The sequence below is a fragment of the Oncorhynchus mykiss genome, chromosome 19 (genome assembly GCF_013265735.2).
Source record: "Oncorhynchus mykiss isolate Arlee chromosome 19, USDA_OmykA_1.1, whole genome shotgun sequence".
In the NCBI taxonomy this organism is placed as follows: domain Eukaryota; kingdom Metazoa; phylum Chordata; class Actinopteri; order Salmoniformes; family Salmonidae; genus Oncorhynchus; species Oncorhynchus mykiss.
This window is the reverse complement of record NC_048583.1, coordinates 7,611,131-7,631,393: the sequence shown is the minus strand read 5'-3', so window position 1 is coordinate 7,631,393 and position 20,263 is coordinate 7,611,131. Positions and strand designations below refer to the sequence as shown.

The following is a 20,263-nucleotide window of genomic DNA, read 5'->3' as shown; positions in this document are numbered from 1 at the left end:
CAGCAGAGTACCTGGGGAAGATGACTCTCTTGGACTCCAGGTAGGCCTCCAGACACTTCTGGATCTGGTCTAGCAGGGCGTTGTTGTTCTGGAAGATCTCCAGCAGACCTGTAGAAAGACAAAGAGAACAGGGGAGGGGGGGGGGGGGGGGGGGGGGGGGGTGATACCCCTCTCTCTCTCTGAGTGTGTGAGTGTGTGTGTGAGAGAGAGAGTTAGTTACCTGGCTGTGTAGCAGCCCTCAGAGCATTGGGAAGCCTGTTGACCTTCCTCATAATCTCCTTCCAGGACTTGTCCACCTGGAGGAACATCTTGGCTTCAGCAGGAAGCTGTCTCTGGATGTCTGGAGCACTAAAGATACTCTCCAGATACAGCCAGTTACGCTGACACGTCAGCCACTCTTCCTACAGGAGGGGGAGGGAGGGAGGGAGGGAGGGAGGGAGGGAGGGAGGGAGGGAGAGAGAGAGAGAGAGAGAGTGAGAGAGAGAGAGAGAGAGAGAGGGAGAGAGAGAGAGAGAGACAGAGAGAGAGAGGGAGAGAGAGAGAGAGAGAGAGAGAGAGAGAGAGAGAGAGAGAGGGAGAGAGAGAGAGAGAGAGAGAGGGAGAGAGAGAGAGAGAGAGAGAGGGGTTATATTCTGGAACACTGAAGATACTCTGCAGAGCTCTGCAGAGCCAGAGAGAGAAAAAAAGACAAGAAAGAACAAAATGAAGAGAGAGAGGGAGAGAAGCAAATCAGTGAGAGAAAGAGGGTTAGAAGGGTAGAGGGGGGAGAATTACCTAGCATTTGATACATGACCATTTTCATTTGATACATGACCATTTGCATTTGATACATGACCATTTGACGTATAAAACAGCATCATCACACAGTCCCATCCATTTGATCTGGTCTCTAGTCTCTCACCTTGAGTTTAGCCAAAACAGTAAATGAATGTGATTGGTCTCGGTCTCACCAGTGTCTGGCTGAAGAGGTTTAGCTGCCTCTGCCACTCGTCTACTCTGGTCTTGATGGGGCCGACGTAGCGAGAGGACGCCACCGTGGCCATGTTGATGGTACTGTCATCCAGCAGCACCTGAATGTCATCAGTTCCTCCCAGGATGAACAGGTCTTTAGACTCCCGGTGGGAGAGAACCGGAAACTCCGTGGTCTTCCAGGAATCCTCAACCTACACAGTGGGGTTGAGTTTAGACAATAGGAATTACAGGAAGTAGAACTACAACATGTTCTTCCTGGGTCTGTCCTACCTTTTTAAGGATGGTCTCCAGCGATGCCTCTCCTGAAGCCTGTCCTGACACCTGGAAGAGGAGAACCAGACTGGGTCAAACAGTTTACTGTACTGCTTCTGTTTGGCCTGGTTCACCTGCTACAACGGAATGGATACAACTACATCAGCAAGACTGTGGTTGGTCCCTCCTGTATGTCCATGTCATAGCAGATGTTACCTCCTGTATGTCCATGTCATAGCAGATGTTACCTCCTGTATGTCCATGTCATAGCAGAGGGAGGGTGTTACCTCCTGTATGTCCATGTCATATCAGATGTTACCTCCTGTATGTCCATGTCATAGCAGATGTTACCTCCTGTATGTCCATGTCATAGCAGATGTTACCTCCTGTATGTCCATGTCATAGCAGAGGGAGGGTGGTACCTCCTGTATGTCCATGTCATAGCAGAGGGAGGGTGGTACCTCCTGTATGTCCATGTCATAGCAGATGTTACCTCCTGTATGTCCATGTCATAGCAGATGTTACCTCCTGTATGTCCATGTCATAACAGATGTTACCTCCTGTATGTCCATGTCATAGCAGGTGTTACCTCCTGTATGTCCATGTCATAGCAGACGTTACCTCCTGTATGTCCATGTCATAGCAGATGTTACCTCCTGTATGTCCATGTCATAGCAGATGTTACCTCCTGTATGTCCATGTCATAGCAGATGTTACCTCCTGTATGTCCATGTCATAGCAGATGTTACCTCCTGTATGTCCATGTCATAGCAGATGTTACCTCCTGTATGTCCATGTCATAGCAGATGTTACCTCCTGTATGTCCATGTCATAGCAGATGTTACCTCCTGTATGTCCATGTCATAGCAGATGTTACCTCCTGTATGTCCATGTCATAGCAGATGTTACCTCCTGTATGTCCATGTCATAGCAGATGTTACCTCCTGTATGTCCATGTCATAGCAGGTGTTACCTCCTGTATGTCCATGTCATAGCAGATGTTACCTCCTGTATGTCCATGTCATAGCAGATGTTACCTCCTGTATGTCCATGTCATAGCAGATGTTACCTCCTGTATGTCCATGTCATAGCAGATGTTACCTCCTGTATGTCCATGTCATAGCAGGTGTTACCTCCTGTATGTCCATGTCATAGCAGATGTTACCTCCTGTATGTCCATGTCATAGCAGATGTTACCTCCTGTATGTCCATGTCATAGCAGAGGGAGGGTGGTACCTCCTGTATGTCCATGTCATAGCAGATGTTACCTCCTGTATGTCCATGTCATAGCAGATGTTACCTCCTGTATGTCCATGTCATAGCAGGTGTTACCTCCTGTATGTCCATGTCATAGCAGGTGTTACCTCCTGTATGTCCATGTCATAGCAGATGTTACCTCCTGTATGTCCATGTCATAGCAGGTGTTACCTCCTGTATGTCCATGTCATAGCAGATGTTACCTCCTGTATGTCCATGTCATAGCAGATGTTACCTCCTGTATGTCCATGTCATTGCAGATGTTACCTCCTGTATGTCCATGTCATAGCAGAGGGAGGGTGGTACCTCCTGTATGTCCATGTCATAGCAGATGTTACCTCCTGTATGTCCATGTCATAGCAGATGTTACCTCCTGTATGTCCATGTCATAGCAGATGTTACCTCCTGTATGTCCATGTCATAGCAGATGTTACCTTCTGTATGTCCATGTCATAGCAGATGTTATCTCCTGTATGTCCATGTCATAGCAGATGTTACCTCCTGTATGTCCATGTCATAGCAGATGTTACCTCCTGTATGTCCATGTCATAGCAGATGTTACCTCCTGTATGTCCATGTCATAGCAGATGTTACCTCCTGTATGTCCATGTCATAGCAGATGTTACCTCCTGTATGTCCATGTCATAGCAGATGTTACCTCCTGTATGTCCATGTCATAGCAGGTGTTACCTCATGTATGTCCATGTCATAGCAGATGTTACCTCCTGTATGTCCATGTCATAGCAGATGTTACCTCCTGTATATCCATGTCATAGCAGATGTTACCTCCTGTATGTCCATGTCATAGCAGATGTTACCTCCTGTATATCCATGTCATAGCAGAGGGAGGGTGGTACCTCCTGTATGTCCATGTCATAGCAGATGTTACCTCCTGTATGTCCATGTCATAGCAGAGGGAGGGTGGTACCTCCTGTATGTCCATGTCATAGCAGATGTTACCTCCTGTATGTCCATGTCATAGCAGATGTTACCTCCTGTATGTCCATGTCATAGCAGATGTTACCTCCTGTATGTCCATGTCATAGCAGGTGTTACCTCCTGTATGTCCATGTCATAGCAGATGTTACCTCCTGTATGTCCATGTCATAGCAGGTGTTACCTCCTGTATGTCCATGTCATAGCAGGTGTTACCTCCTGTATGTCCATGTCATAACAGGTGTTACCTCCTGTATGTCCATGTCATAGCAGATGTTACCTCCTGTATGTCCATGTCATAGCAGATGTTACCTCCTGTATGCCCATGTCATAGCAGATGTTACCTCCTGTATGTCCATGTCATAGCAGGTGTTACCTCCTGTATGTCCATGTCATAGCAGATGTTACCTCCTGTATGTCCATGTCATAGCAGATGTTACCTCCTGTATGTCCATGTCATAGCAGGTGTTACCTCCTGTATGTCCATGTCATAGCAGATGTTACCTCCTGTATGTCCATGTCATAGCAGATGTTACCTCCTGTATGTCCATGTCATAGCAGATGTTACCTTCTGTATGTCCATGTCATAGCAGATGTTACCTCCTGTATGTCCATGTCATAGCAGATGTTACCTCCTGTATGTCCATGTCATAGCAGATGTTACCTCCTGTATGTCCATGTCATAGCAGATGTTACCTCCTGTATGTCCATGTCATAGCAGAGGGAGGGTGGTACCTCCTGTATGTCCATGTCATAGCAGATGTTACCTCCTGTATGTCCATGTCATAGCAGATGTTACCTCCTGTATGTCCATGTCATAGCAGGTGTTACCTCCTGTATGTCCATGTCATAACAGGTGTTACCTCCTGTATGTCCATGTCATAGCAGATGTTACCTCCTGTATGTCCATGTCATAGCAGATGTTACCTCCTGTATGTCCATGTCATAGCAGAGGGAGGGTGTTACCTCCTGTATGTCCATGTCTTAGCAGAGGGAGGGTGTTACCTCCTGTATCGCTTCGCTGTAGCTGAAGATGTTGAGTCCCTCTAGAGAGGCCAGAGTTTGAGGTTCCTCCAGGAGACTGGCCTCTATGACGGCCTCCAGAATCTCCCAGTGTCTGCCCTTCAGACACGGGTTACGCAGGTCTGTGATCACTGGGAGCTGGAGGGAGAAAAGACACACACGTTACACACACCCACAGCCAGGTAACACACACACACACCCACAGCCAGGTAACACACACACACTCACACCCACAGCCAGGTAACACACACACACCCACAGCCAGGTAACACACACACACACACAGCCAGGTAACCTACACACACCCACAGCCAGGTAACACACACACACACACAGCCAGGTAACCTACACACACCCACAGCCAGGTAACACACACACACACACACACACACACACACACACCCACAGCCAGCTAACACACACACACCCACAGCCAGGTAACACACACACACAGCCAGGTAACACACACACACACCCACACCCACAGCCAGGTAACACACACACACACACACCCACAGCCAGGTAACACACACACACACACAGCCAGGTAACACACACCCACAGCCAGGTAACACACACCCACAGCCAGGTAACACACACACACACCCACAGCCAGGTAACACACACACACACACACACAGCCAGGTAACACACACGTTACACACACCCACAGCCAGGTAACACACACGTTACACACACCCACAGCCAGGTAACACACACACACTGAGTGTACAAAACATTAGCAACACCTTCCTAATATTAAGTTGCCACCCCTTCTGACCTCAGAACAGCCTCAATTCATCAGGACATGGACTCTACCAGGTGTGGAAAGCGTTCCACAGGGAAGCTGGCCTAAGTTGACTCCAATGCTTCCCACAGTTGTGTCAAGTTGGCTGGATGTCCTTTGGGTGGTGGATCATTCTTGTTACACACAGGAAACTGTTGAGCATGAAAAACCTAGCAGCATTGCAGTTCTTGATACACTCAAACTGGTGCACCTGGCTCCTACTACCATACCCCGTTCACACACTTAAATCTGTTGTCTTGTCCATTCACCCTCTGAATGGCATACACAATCCATGTCTCAATTGTCTCAAGGCTTAAACATCCTTCTTTAACCCGACTCCTCCCCTTCATCTACACTGATTGAAGTGGATTTAACAAGTGACATCAATAAGAGATCATAGCTTTCACCTCAATTCACCTGGTCAGTCAATGTAATGGAGAGAGCAGGTGTTCCTAATGTTTGTACACTCATGCATATACAGTACATTACAGACCGTAACAAAAAACAACCTTCTGTCACACATCATATCAACATCACCTGGAGAGAATCATCCAACACAACACACATCATATCGACATCAACTGGAGAGAATCATCCTACACAACACACATCACATCGACATCAACTGGAGAGAATCATCCTACACAACACACATGATATCGACATCAACTGGAGAGAATCATCCTACACAACACACATCATATCGACATCAACTGGAGAGAATCATCCTACACAACACACATCATATCGACATCACCTGGAGAGAATCATCCTACACAACACACATCATATCGACATCAACTGGAGAGAATCATCCTACACAACACACATCATATCGACATCAACTGGAGAGAATCATCCTACACAACACACATCATATCGACATCAACTGGAGAGAATCATCCTACACAACACACATCACATCGACATCAACTGGAGAGAATCATCCTACACAACACACATCATACCTTCTCTCTCATGCCCTCAACGTGCTCTTTGAGTCGTGGAACCACACTGTTAGGTGGCAGGCCTTTCTCTAGCTGGTTCACACACTTGGCATATTTATTGACCTGGGCACTCAGAGTCTCTGGGTCCAACTCCTCAAACTTACACTGGGAGGGAGAGAGAGAAGGACAGGTGGGGTATACTACTGTTATTACATACACTGAGAAGACAGGTGGAGTATACTACTGTTATTACATACACTGAGAAGACAGGTGGAGTATACTACTGTTATTACATACACTGAGAAGACAGGTGGAGTATACTACTGTTATTACATACACTGAGAAGACAGGTGGAGTATACTACTGTTATTACATACACTGAGAAGACAGGTGGAGTATACTACTGTTATTACATACACTGAGAAGACAGGTGGAGTATACTACTGTTATTACATACACTGAGAAGACAGGTGGAGTATACTACTGTTATTACATACACTGAGAAGACAGGTGGAGTATACTACTGTTATTACATACACTGAGAAGACAGGTGGAGTATACTACTGTTATTACATACACTGAGAAAACAGGTGGAGTATATTACTGTTATTACATACACTGAGAAGACAGGTGGAGTATACTACTGTTATTACATACACTGAGAAGACAGGTGGAGTATACTACTGTTATTACATACACTGAGAAGACAGGTGGAGTATACTACTGTTATTACATACACTGAGACGACAGGTGGAGTATACTACTGTTATTACATACACTGAGAAGACAGGTGGAGTATACTACTGTTATTACATACACTGAGAAGACAGGTGGAGTATATTACTGTTATTACATACACTGGGAAGACAGGTGGAGTATATTACTGTTATTACATACACTGAGAAGACAGGTGGAGTATACTACTGTTATTACATACACTGAGAAGACAGGTGGAGTATACTACTGTTATTACATACACTGAGAAGACAGGTGGAGTATACTACTGTTATTACATACACTGAGAAGACAGGTGGAGTATACTACTGTTATTACATACACTGAGAAGACAGGTGGAGTATACTACTGTTATTACATACACTGAGAAGACAGGTGGAGTATACTACTGTTATTACATACACTGAGAAGACAGGTGGAGTATACTACTGTTATTACATACACTGAGAAGACAGGTGGAGTATACTACTGTTATTACATACACTGAGAAGACAGGTGGAGTATATTACTGTTATTACATACACTGAGAAGACAGGTGGAGTATACTACTGTTATTACATACACTGAGAAGACAGGTGGAGTATACTACTGTTATTACATACACTGAGAAGACAGGTGGAGTATACTACTGTTATTACATACACTGAGAAGACAGGTGGAGTATACTACTGTTATTACATACACTGAGAAGACAGGTGGAGTATACTACTGTTATTACATACACTGAGAAGACAGGTGGAGTATACTACTGTTATTACATACACTGAGAAGACAGGTGGAGTATACTACTGTTATTACATACACTGAGAAGACAGGTGGAGTATACTACTGTTATTACATACACTGAGAAGACAGGTGGAGTATACTACTGTTATTACATACACTGAGAAGACAGGTGGAGTATATTACTGTTATTACATACACTGAGAAGACAGGTGGAGTATACTACTGTTATTACATACACTGAGAAGACAGGTGGAGTATACTACTGTTATTACATACACTGAGAAGACAGTTGGAGTATACTACTGTTATTACATACACTGAGAAGACAGGTGGTGTATACTACTGTTATTACATACACTGAGAAGACAGGTGGAGTATACTACTGTTATTACATACACTGAGAAGACAGGTGGAGTATACTACTGTTATTACATACACTGAGAAGACAGGTGGAGTACACTACTGTTACTACATACACTGAGAAGACAGGTGGAGTATACTACTGTTATTACATACACTGAGAAGACAGGTGGTGTATACTACTGTTATTACATACACTGAGAAGACAGGTGGAGTATACTACTGTTATTACATACACTGAGAAGACAGGTGGAGTATACTACTGTTATTACATACACTGAGAAGACAGGTGGAGTATACTACTGTTATTGCATACACTGAGAAGACAGGTGGTGTATACTACTGTTATTACATACACTGAGAAGACAGGTGGAGTATACTACTGTTATTACATACACTGAGAAGACAGGTGGAGTATACTACTGTTATTACATACACTGAGAAGACAGGTGGTGTATACTACTGTTATTACATACACTGAGAAGACAGGTGGAGTATACTACTGTTATTACATACACTGAGAAGGAAGACACACAGGCAGAATATGTTGCTGTAGCCTCATTTTCGGACACAATCGCATCAACTTTTGCAGCGTGGTCAGAATGCAAAAGGTGAGACTTTGAGACAGCGAAGAATAGAGGAACAATCCCCTTTGTCAGAAGTGTATGGTAGGGAACACAGTGTCGTGTGTGTGATATCTAACCCCCTGCATGGTTCCATAATGTACCTCCATCCAGCCGGCCTGCAGGGCGTCCCACTCCTCCAGAGAGTCCCACAGCAGCTGTTTCAGTTTCACCTCCGCACTCAGCTCCTCTAACGCCTCGTACTTAGTCACCTCCACCTACAGAGGTCAGGAATTAGAGGTTAGAGAGGGGTCACTCATCTCCACTAACGCCTCATACTTAGTCACCTCCACCTACAGAGGTCAGGGGTTAGAGCTCAGAGAGGGGTCACTCATCTCCACTAACGCCTCATACTTAGTCACCTCCACCTACAGAGGCAAGGGGTTAGAGGTCAGAGAGGGGTCACTCATCTCCACTAACGCCTCATACTTAGTCTTCTCCACCTACAGAGGTCAGGGGTTAGAGGTCAGAGAGGGGTCACTGAGCTCTTCTAACGCCTCATACCTAGTCACCTCCACCTACAGAGGTCAGGGGTTAGAGCTCAGAGAGGGGTCACTCATCTCCACTAACGCCTCATACTTAGTCATCTCCACCTACAGAGGTCAGGGGTTAGAGGTCAGAGAGGGGTCACTCATCTCCACTAACGCCTCATACTTAGTCACCTCCACCTACAGAGGCAATGGGTTAGAGGTCAGAGAGGGACAACTCATCTCCACTAACGCCTCATACTTAGTCACCTCCACCTACAGAGGCAAGGGGTTAGAGGTCAGAGAGGAACAACTCATCTCCACTAACGCCTCGTACTTAGTCACCTCAACCTACAGAGGCAAGGGGTTAGAAGTCAGAGAGGGGTGACTCTACTTGAGGGTAGTGGACAAGACGGGTGCCAAGGCCAGGGAGAAAGGGGTCAATGAGGGATAGAGAATATAGGCATCCTTTGAAAGAGACACCTAATCTGAATTGCCTCAATCAATGCACATCCAGGTGTGAAAAAGTGCCAAAGGGAAGATAAGATACTTAAACGCACAACAGTAAGTTACTCTACATTTAACTATACTGTTTCTCTCAAGGAACAATGGTGTTTTACTGTCCTCTAGTGGTCAGAAGACGTACTGTATCCTATTACTCTGCATCTATGTATTGAATCGTATAGTATTGTATTGTATAGTAAGTATTGTATTGTAGAATATTGTATATAGTATGGTATAGGATAGTATGGTGCTGTAAAGTATGGTATAGGATAGTATGGTATTGTATAGTATTGTATTGTAGAACATTGTATTGTATAGTATGGTATAGTATGGTATAGTATGGTATAGTATGGTATTCTAGAATATTGTATTGTATAGTATAGTATTGTATAGTATGGTACTGTATAGTATGCCGTTGTATAGTATTGTATAGTATGGTATAGGATAGTATGGTGTTGTATAGTATGGTAGTGTAGAACATGGTATTGTATAGTATGATATAGTATAGTATGGTATAGTATTGTATTGTATTGTATAGTATGGTATAGTATGGTGTCGTATAGTATGGTATTGTAGAATATTGTATTGTATAGTATAGTATGGCATTGTATAGTATTGTATATTATGGTATTGTATAGTATGGTATAGTACGGTATAGTATGGTATTGCATAGTATTGTATAGTATTGTAGAATATCGCATTGTATAGTATAGTATCGTATAGTATGGTATGGCATAGTATGGTATTGTATAGCCTGGTATTGTATTGTATTATATTGTATTGTATAGTTTGGTATAGTATGGTATTGTATTGTAAAGTAATGTATTGTAGAATATTGTATTGTTCAGTATGGTATAGTATGGTATTGTATTGTAGAATCGTGTATTGTATAGTATGGTATAGTATGGTATTGTATTGTAGAATAGTGTATTGTATAGTATGGTACGGTACGATATCATATAGATGGTATTGTAGAATATTGTATTGCATAGTACGGTATGGCATAGTATGGCATTGTATAGCCTGGTATTGTATTGTATTATATTGTATTGTATAGTTTGGTATAGTATGGTATTGTAGAATATTGTATTGCATAGTATGGCATTGTATAGTATGGTATAGCACACTATGCTATAGTATTGTATAGTATTGTAGAATATAGTATTGTATAGTATTGTAGAATATTGTATTGTATAACATGGTATCGTATAGTATGGTATTGTATAGTATTGTAGAATATTGTACACTACTGTATAGTATGGTATTGTATAGTATGCTATTGTATAGTATTGTATAGTATGATATAGTATGATATTGTATATTATTGTATTGTATAGTATAGTATGGTATAGTATAGTGTTGTATAGTATGGTATTGTATTGTATAGTATGGTATTGTATAATATTGTATAGTATCGTATAGTATGATATAGTATGGTATTGCATATTATTGCATTGTAGAATATTGTATAGTATAGTATGGTAAAGTATGGTATAGTATTGTATAGTGTTGTAGAATATTGTACACTACCGTATAGCATGGTATTGTATAGTATGGTATTGTATAGTATGGTATTGTATAGTATGGTATTGTATAGTATGGTAATGTATAGTATGGTATAGTATGGTGCTGTATAGTATGGTATTGTATTGTATGGTATTGCATTGTATATTATGGTATAGTATGGTACAGTATAGTATGGTATAGTATTGTATTGTATTGTATAGTATGGTATAGTATGGTGTCGTATAGTATGGTATTGTAGAATATTGTATTGTATAGTATAGTATGGCATTGTATAGTATTGTATATTATGGTATTGTATAGTATGGTATAGTACGGTATAGTATGGTATTGCATAGTATTGTATAGTATTGTAGAATATCGCATTGTATAGTATAGTATCGTATAGTATGGTATGGCATAGTATGGTATTGTATAGCCTGGTATTGTATTGTATTATATTGTATTGTATAGTTTGGTATAGTATGGTATTGTATTGTAAAGTAATGTATTGTAGAATATTGTATTGTTCAGTATGGTATAGTATGGTATTGTATTGTAGAATCGTGTATTGTATAGTATGGTATAGTATGGTATTGTATTGTAGAATAGTGTATTGTATAGTATGGTACGGTACGATATCATATAGATGGTATTGTAGAATATTGTATTGCATAGTACGGTATGGCATAGTATGGCATTGTATAGCCTGGTATTGTATTGTATTATATTGTATTGTATAGTTTGGTATAGTATGGTATTGTAGAATATTGTATTGCATAGTATGGCATTGTATAGTATGGTATAGCACACTATGCTATAGTATTGTATAGTATTGTAGAATACAGTATTGTATAGTATTGTAGAATATTGTATTGTATAACATGGTATCGTATAGTATGGTATTGTATAGTATTGTAGAATATTGTACACTACTGTATAGTATGGTATTGTATAGTATGCTATTGTATAGTATTGTATAGTATGATATAGTATGATATTGTATATTATTGTATTGTATAGTATAGTATGGTATAGTATAGTGTTGTATAGTATGGTATTGTATTGTATAGTATGGTATTGTATAATATTGTATAGTATCGTATAGTATGATATAGTATGGTATTGCATATTATTGCATTGTAGAATATTGTATAGTATAGTATGGTAAAGTATGGTATAGTATTGTATAGTGTTGTAGAATATTGTACACTACCGTATAGCATGGTATTGTATAGTATGGTATTGTATAGTATGGTATTGTATAGTATGGTATTGTATTGTATGGTATTGCATTGTATATTATGGTATAGTATGGTACAGTATAGTATGGTATAGTATAGTATGGTATTGTATTGTATTGTATAGTATGGTATTGTATAGTATAGTATTGTATAGTACCGTATAGTATGATATAGTATGGTATTGTATTGTATGGTATTGCATTGTATATTATGGTATAGTATGGTATTGTATTGTATTGTATAGTATGGTATTGTATAGTATTGTATAGTATCGTATAGTATGATAGTATGGTATTGTATATTATTGTATTGTAGAATATTGTATAGTATGGTATAGTATGGTATTGTATAGTATGGTATTGTATAGTATGGTAGTGTAGAATATTGTATTGTGTAGTATGGTATAGTATAGTGTGGTATAGTATGGTATTATATTGTATAGTATGGTATTGTATAGTATTGTATAGTATCGTATAGTATGATATAGTATGGTATTGTATATTATTGTATTGTAGAATATGGTATAGTATGGTATAGTATGGTACTGTATTGTATAGTATGGTATTGTAGTGTATAACATAGTATTGCATAGTATAGTATAGTATGGTGCTGTATAGTATGTTATTGTATTGTATGGTATTGCATTGTATAGTATGGTATAGTATTGTATAGTATGGTATAGTGTGATATTGTATAGTATGGTATAGTATGGTACTGTATAGTATTGTATTGTATAGTATGGTACCGTATAGTATGGTATTGTATAGTATGCTATTGTATAGTATGGTAGTGTAGAATATTGTATTGTATAGTATGGTATAGTATTGTACGGCATTGCATTGTATAGTATGGTATAGTATGGTACTGTATTGTATAGTATGGTATTGTAGTGTATAGCATAGTATTGTATAGTATAGTATGGTACTGTATAGTATGGTATTGTATTGTATGGTATTGTATAGTATGGTATGGTATTGTATTGTATGGTATGGTATTGTACTGTATAGTATGGTACTGTAGAATATTGTATTGTATAGTATGGTATTGTATAGTATGGTATTGTATAGTATGGTATTGTATTGTATAGTATAGCATGGTATAGTATGGTACTGTATGGTATGGTATAGTATGGTATTGTATAGTATAGTATGGTACTGTAGAATATTGTATTGTATAGTATGGTATTGTATGGTATGGTATGGTATAGTATGGTACTGTAGAATATTGTATTGTATTGTACAGTATGGTATAGCATGGTACTGTAGAATATTGTATTGTGTTGTATAGTATAGTATGGTATAGTATGGTATTGTATAGTATTGTATAGTACGATATTGTATAGTATGGTATAGTATGGAACTGTAGAATATTGTATTGTATAGTATGGTATTGTATAGTATTGTATAGTATGGTATTGTATAGTATGGTATAGTATGGTACTGTAGAATATTGTATTGTATAGTATGGTATTGTATAGTATTGTATAGTACGATATTGTATAGTATGGTATAGTATGGAACTGTAGAATATTGTATTGTACAGTATGGTATTGTATAGTATGGTATAGTATAGTATGGTATAGTATGGTACTGTAGAATATTGTATTGTATAGTATGGTATTGTATAGTATGGTACTGTAGAATATTGTATTGTATAGTATGGTATTGTATAGTATGGTACTGTAGAATATTGTATTGTATAGTATGGTATTGTATAGTATGGTACTGTAGAATATTGTATTGTATAGTATGGTATTGTATAGTATGGAACTGTAGAATATTGTATTGTACAGTATGGTATTGTATAGTATGGTATAGTATAGTATGGTATAGTATGGTACTGTAGAATATTGTATTGTATAGTATGGTATTGTATAGTATGGTACTGTAGAATATTGTATTGTATAGTATGGTATTGTATAGTATGGTACTGTAGAATATTGTATTGTATAGTATAGTATTGTATAGTATGGTACTGTAGAATATTGTATTGTATAGTATGGTATTGTATAGTATAGTATAGTATAGTATGGTATAGTATGGTACTGTAGAATATTGTATTGTATAGTATGGTATTGTATAGTATGTTACTGTAGAATATTGTATTGTATAGTATGGTATTGTATAGTATGGTATGGTACTGTATAGTATGGTATTGTATAGTATAGTATTGTATAGTATAGTATGGTACTGTAGAATATTGTATTGTATAGTATAGTATGGTATAGTATGGTACTGTATAGTATGGTATTGTATAGTATGGTACTGTAGAATATTGTATTGTATAGTATAGTATGGTATAGTATGGTACTGTAGAATATTGTATTGTATAGTATGGTATTGTATAGTATGGTACTGTAGAATATTGTATTGTATAGTATAGTATGGTATAGTATGGTACTGTAGAATATTGTATTGTATAGTATGGTATTGTATAGTATGGTACTGTAGAATATTGTATTGTATAGTATGGTATTGTATAGTATGGTACTGTAGAATATTGTATGGTATAGTATGGTACTGTATAGTATGGTATTGCATAGTATAGTGTTGTATAGTATAGTATTGTATAGTATGGTACTGTAGAATATTGTATTGTATAGTATGGTATTGTATAGTATGGTACTGTAGAATATTGTATTGTATAGTATGGTATTGTATAGTATGGTATTGCATAGTATGGTACTGTAGAATATTGTACTGTATAGTATAGTATGGTATAGTATGGTATTGTAGAATATTGTATTGTATAGTATGGTATTGTATAGTATGGTACTGTAGAATATTGTATTGTATAGTATGGTATTGTATAGTATGGTATTGTATAGTATGGTACTGTAGAATATTGTACTGTATAGTATAGTATGGTATAGTATGGTATTGTAGAATATTGTATTGTATAGTATGGTATTGTATAGTATGGTACTGTAGAATATTGTATTGTATAGTATGGTATTGTATAGTATGGTACTGTAGAATATTGTATTGTATAGTATGGTATTGTATAGTATGGTACTGTAGAATATTGTATTGTATAGTATGGTATTGTATAGTATGGTACTGTAGAATATTGTATTGTATAGTATGGTATTGTATAGTATGGTATGGTACCTTAAAGTTCTTCTGGAAAGACTTGTACTGGAAGGCCTGGTTCTGCAGCTCGTCTATGGAGACCTGGACCTCGTCCAGCAGCAGACGGACCTTGGGACGCTCAGCGTTGATGTCCATGATCTGATTGTTCTGGGGAGCAGAGATCAACACATACACACAGTTATACATGGATCAGGGACGGGCAACTGTTTTACTCGCAGCAAAATGTCCCCTAGGGCCCCAAAAAGGCTAGGGCCGGCTCTGCCTGCGTGTGTGTATGGATGTTTATTTTACCTTTATTTTACTAGGCAAGTCAGTTAAGAACACATTCTTATTTTTAATGACGGCCTAGGAACAGTGGGTTAACTGCCTGTTCAGGGGCAGAACGACAGATTTGTACCTTGTCAGCTCGGGGGTTTGAACTTGAAACCTTCCGGTTACTAGTCCAACGCTCTAACCACTAGGCTACCCTGCCGCCCCTCCCTGGATGTGGGTATGCAGACCCGCGAGCCACAGCGGCCACTCACTATGAGTTCAGATTTTTAATGGCTCCAACCCCCATCAAAGTTGTCCCTCCCTGGTCTGGATCAAACCCATACACACCTCTATTTACCCTACTGTGACAGACTAAATGATCTTTTCAGGTCAGTTGATGTAGAGCACAACGACCTGGAGAAGAGGAACCCAGTTGTAAATGACTGTCACATCCAGAGACTGATGTCTACATTCTTAGCTTTTTACACAGTTATTTATAAAGCCTGTCTGGGAACAAACACTGACCCTTAGCGTGATGCTGAAGCTAGTGTGATACAATGCATCTGAACGTTGACCCTTGACCTCTACTTACCTGAGCCTGCTGTTTGACCCTCTTGACCTCCTTGTTGAGGTCGGTGATGTCCCGTTGGAGGTGGACACAGAACTTGTCCACGTTGGCGTCCTTCTCTCCCAAGGCCTTGTCGATGGCGTTGCGTATGCCGGTGACTGAGGGTTTCAGGGTGGCGTAGACGGCCAAGTCCTCAGGAGGGCTGGGCACGGAGTAGGAGTCTATCAGCTTGTACATCTGGCACACGGTCTCTGTCTGCTCGTCCAACCACTCCATCTGACACACAAACACACAGACCATGAAAGAACTGTCAGTGTTTACCCCAGATGTTTTCCTAGGCGGGCAATGCTGGCTGAAAACAGAAATTCGACTAAGTCCTTTCCCAGAAACATCCAAGAAAGACTTTCACCTGACAACATGAACCCAACACTACTGACTCCCTTGGTCATCTTTCCCAGTAGTTTGGTAATGAGTAATGTAACAATGACTACAGTGTGATACAAAGTGACAAAGTACTCTGGGTCTGAGTCCCCTACTCTGGTTCTGAGTCCCCTAATCTGGGTCTGAGTCCCCTACTCTGGGTCTGAGTCCAATACTCTGGGTCTGAGTCCCCTACTCTGGGTCTGAGTCCCCTACCCTGGGTCTGAGTCCCCTACTCTGGGTCTGAGTCCCCTACCCTGGGTCTGAGTCCCCTACTCTGGGTCTGAGTCCCCTACCCTTGGTCTGAGTCCCCTACTCTGGGTCTGAGTCCCCTACTCTGGGTCTGAGTCCCCTACTCTGGGTCTGAGTCCCCTACTCTGGGGCTGAGTCCCCTACTCTGGGTCTGCATCCCCTAATCTGGGTCTGAGTCCCCTACTCTGGGTCTGAGTCCAATACTCTGGGTCTGAGTCCCCTACTCTGGGTCTGAGTCCCCTACTCTGGGTCTGCGTCCCTCACTCTGGGTCTGAGTCCCCTACTCTGGGTCTGAGTCCAATACTCTGGGTCTGAGTCCCCTAATCTGGGTCTGAGTCCAATACTCTGGGTCTGAGTCCCCTACTCTGGGTCTGAGTCCCCTACTCTGTGTCTGAGTCAAATACTCTGGGTCTGAGTCCCCTACTCTGGGTCTGAGTCCCCTACCCTGGGTCTGAGTCCCCTACCCTGGGTCTGAGTCAAATACTCTGGGTCTGAGTCCCCTACTCTGGGTCTGAGTCCCCTACTCTGGGTCTGAGTCCCCTACCCTGGGTCTGAGGCCCCTACTCTGGGGCTGAGTCCCCTACTCTGGGGCTGTCCCCTACTCTGGGTCTGTCCCCTACTCTGGGTCTGAGTCCCCTACTCTGGGTCTGAGTCCCCTACTCTGGGTCTGCGTCGCCTACTCTGGGTCTGAGTCCTCTATTCTGGGTCTGAGTCGCCTACTCTGGGTCTGTCCCCTACTCTGGGTCTGAGTCCCGTACCCTGGGTCTGAGTCCCCTACTCTGGGTCTGAGTCCCCTACTCTGGGTCTGAGTCCCCTACTCTGGGGCTGAGTCCCCTACTCTGGGTCTGAGTCCCCTACTCTGGGTCTGAGTCCCCTACTCTGGGTCTGAGTCCCCTACCCTGGGTCTGAGGCCCCTACTCTGGGGCTGAGTCCCCTACTCTGGGGCTGTCCCCTACTCTGGGTCTGTCCCCTACTCTGGGTCTGAGTCCCCTACTCTGGGTCTGAGGCCCCTACTCTGGGGCTGAGTCCCCTACTCTGGGGCTGTCCCCTACTCTGGGTCTGTCCCCTACTCTGGGTCTGAGTCCCCTACTCTGGGTCTGAGTCCCCTACTCTGGGTCTGCGTCGCCTACTCTGGGTCTGAGTCCTCTATTCTGGGTCTGAGTCGCCTACTCTGGGTCTGTCCCCTACTCTGGGTCTGAGTCCCGTACCCTGGGTCTGAGTCCCCTACTCTGGGTCTGAGTCCCCTACTCTGGGTCTGAGTCCCCTACTCTGGGGCTGAGTCCCCTACTCTGGGTCTGTCCCCTACTCTGGGTATGTCCCCTACTCTGGATCTGTCCCCTACTCTGGGTCTGAGTCGCCTACTCTGGGTCTGAGTCCCCTACTCTGGGTCTGAGTCCCCTACTCTGGGTCTGAGTCCCCTACTCTGGGGCTGAGTCCCCTACTCTGGGTCTGTCCCCTACTCTGGGTATGTCCCCTACTCTGGGTCTGAGTCCCCTACTCTGGATCTGTCCCCTACTCTGGATCTGTCCCCTACTCTGATCTGAGTCCCCTACTCTGGGTCTGAGTCCCCTACTCTGGGGCTGAGTCCCCTACTCTGGGTCCGAGTCCCCTACTCTGGGTCCGAGTCCCCTACTCTGGGTCTGAGTCCCCTACTCTGGGACGGAGTCAGTCTCTTGAATGAAGAAGATGATGGCTCTGTGTGACCGTCAACCTTAACCTAATTCTCCTAACCTGCTACGTTCATTTTCCTAACCCTACTGCGTAAGTTCTCCTAACCTGCTACGTTCATTTTCCTAACCCTACTGCATAAGTTCTCCTAACCTGCAACGTTCATTTTCCTAACCCTACTGCGTAAGTTCTCCTAACCTGCTACGTTCATTTTCCTAACCCTACTGCATAAGTTCTCCTAACCTGCAACGTTCACTTTCCTAATCCTATTGCATAAGTTCTCCTAACCTGCTACGTTCATTTTCCTAACCCTACTGCGTAAGTTCTCCTAACCTGCTACGTTCATATTCCTAATCCTACTGCGTAAATTCTCCTAACCTGCTACGTTCATTTTCCTAACCCTACTGCGTAAGTTCTCCTAACCTGCCACGAAAAAGTCAATTTTTACGAAAGCTGTATCCCTTCTAGACAAAACCGTCTCTTACCCGCTCCTGTATCTCCTCTAGGAAGGTGAGGGAGTTGACGAACTCTGTAGTTGCAGAGGGGATGAACTCCAGTTTGAACTGGGCATCCTGAGCCTCAGCGATGATGGCGTCGATCTTTCTCTTAGCCAGCAGGGGGAGCATGTCATTGATGGCCTGGAGGGGAGGGTGGGGGGGGTGGGGGGGGGGGGGGGGGGGGGGGGGCAGCACAGGCATTATTGTTGGTCAGTGGATGGACGGCCCAATCCCAAATCCACCACTTGACCCTGGACTTGTGGAGAACCGAGAGGATTTGACATTTGTAAGCAATTTGGTAATAGCTCAAACTCGCCCTCTGATAGGCTAAGTGGAAGTTAATATTTGTACATATTGCTAATACCAATGAATAAGTTTCAGATCTCCACAGTGCAAAGGCAGGGGGTGATTAACACTGGGAACACTGTTCCTCTCCTCCTACCTCCAGACAGCGTAGTGGTGAGGGGATGAGCTTCCCTTTGAGCAGAGTGGTGTCTACCAGCAGCAGGCCCAGGTGCCTCTTCTGTTTGATGGCCAGGGCCTCTTTATGTTCGCTGTGGTACTTCTCCAGACTCTCAGCGAAGAACGCCACTCCTACAGGGAACAGGACCGGGTACAGAGTCACATGATGACTCTCTAGACCGTTTAAAAAAGAGAGATGGGGGAGTGTTGATTTGCCACTGTGAAATATACTGAAAACGCCTAAAGGACCTCATTGGATTCAAAGGTCTGAATGAACTGAGACAACATGGATATGCTGCTGTGGTATTTGTGTTGACTGTAGAAACTCAAAGCTATATACTGAAAAGAAGTGCCTTGGCTAATCCATTTTCTCTGTTCCCCGGTAAGTTCATTGAATTGATGATGTTGGTGACGATGATGAAGAGCGTTGCTACGGTACCGTGATCCTGATCTCTGAGCGCGTCCAGGTCCAGACTCTCATTCTCTCTGTAGAAGACGCGGAAGCTCTCAAAGGTGCGCGCGTACACGCTGGCCGAGTCAAACGCAAACTGGAGCGATTGCTGAGAGGGAGCGAGAGGAGGAGGAAGAGGGAGACGAGGAGAGACAACAAAACAAACTTCTTAATGAGGCAGCCAGTTAGACGAACAGTCAGGGAATCAGGGCACAAGGACGAAGAGGCAAGACAACAAAACACTGGACTGTGAAAGTCATTTAAC

At 42.1% G+C, this 20,263-nt stretch overlaps 1 protein-coding gene across 1 annotated transcript in view; it reads right to left on the bottom strand.

The window, feature by feature from the left end:
- LOC110516931 (dynein heavy chain 6, axonemal-like) overlaps positions 1 to 20,263 on the bottom strand; it is a 191,356-nt gene that overhangs the window by 135,444 nt on the left and 35,649 nt on the right. The window contains exons 13-24 of the mRNA XM_036955471.1: positions 19,987 to 20,107; positions 19,528 to 19,679; positions 19,074 to 19,226; positions 16,273 to 16,524; positions 15,447 to 15,575; positions 8,723 to 8,836; positions 6,196 to 6,339; positions 4,423 to 4,578; positions 1,243 to 1,293; positions 951 to 1,163; positions 221 to 401; positions 12 to 108 (exon numbers count right to left, since the gene is read on the bottom strand). Coding sequence (XP_036811366.1) covers positions 12 to 108; positions 221 to 401; positions 951 to 1,163; positions 1,243 to 1,293; positions 4,423 to 4,578; positions 6,196 to 6,339; positions 8,723 to 8,836; positions 15,447 to 15,575; positions 16,273 to 16,524; positions 19,074 to 19,226; positions 19,528 to 19,679; positions 19,987 to 20,107 — 1,763 coding nt within the window. The remainder of the gene's footprint in view (positions 1 to 11; positions 109 to 220; positions 402 to 950; positions 1,164 to 1,242; positions 1,294 to 4,422; positions 4,579 to 6,195; positions 6,340 to 8,722; positions 8,837 to 15,446; positions 15,576 to 16,272; positions 16,525 to 19,073; positions 19,227 to 19,527; positions 19,680 to 19,986; positions 20,108 to 20,263) is intronic.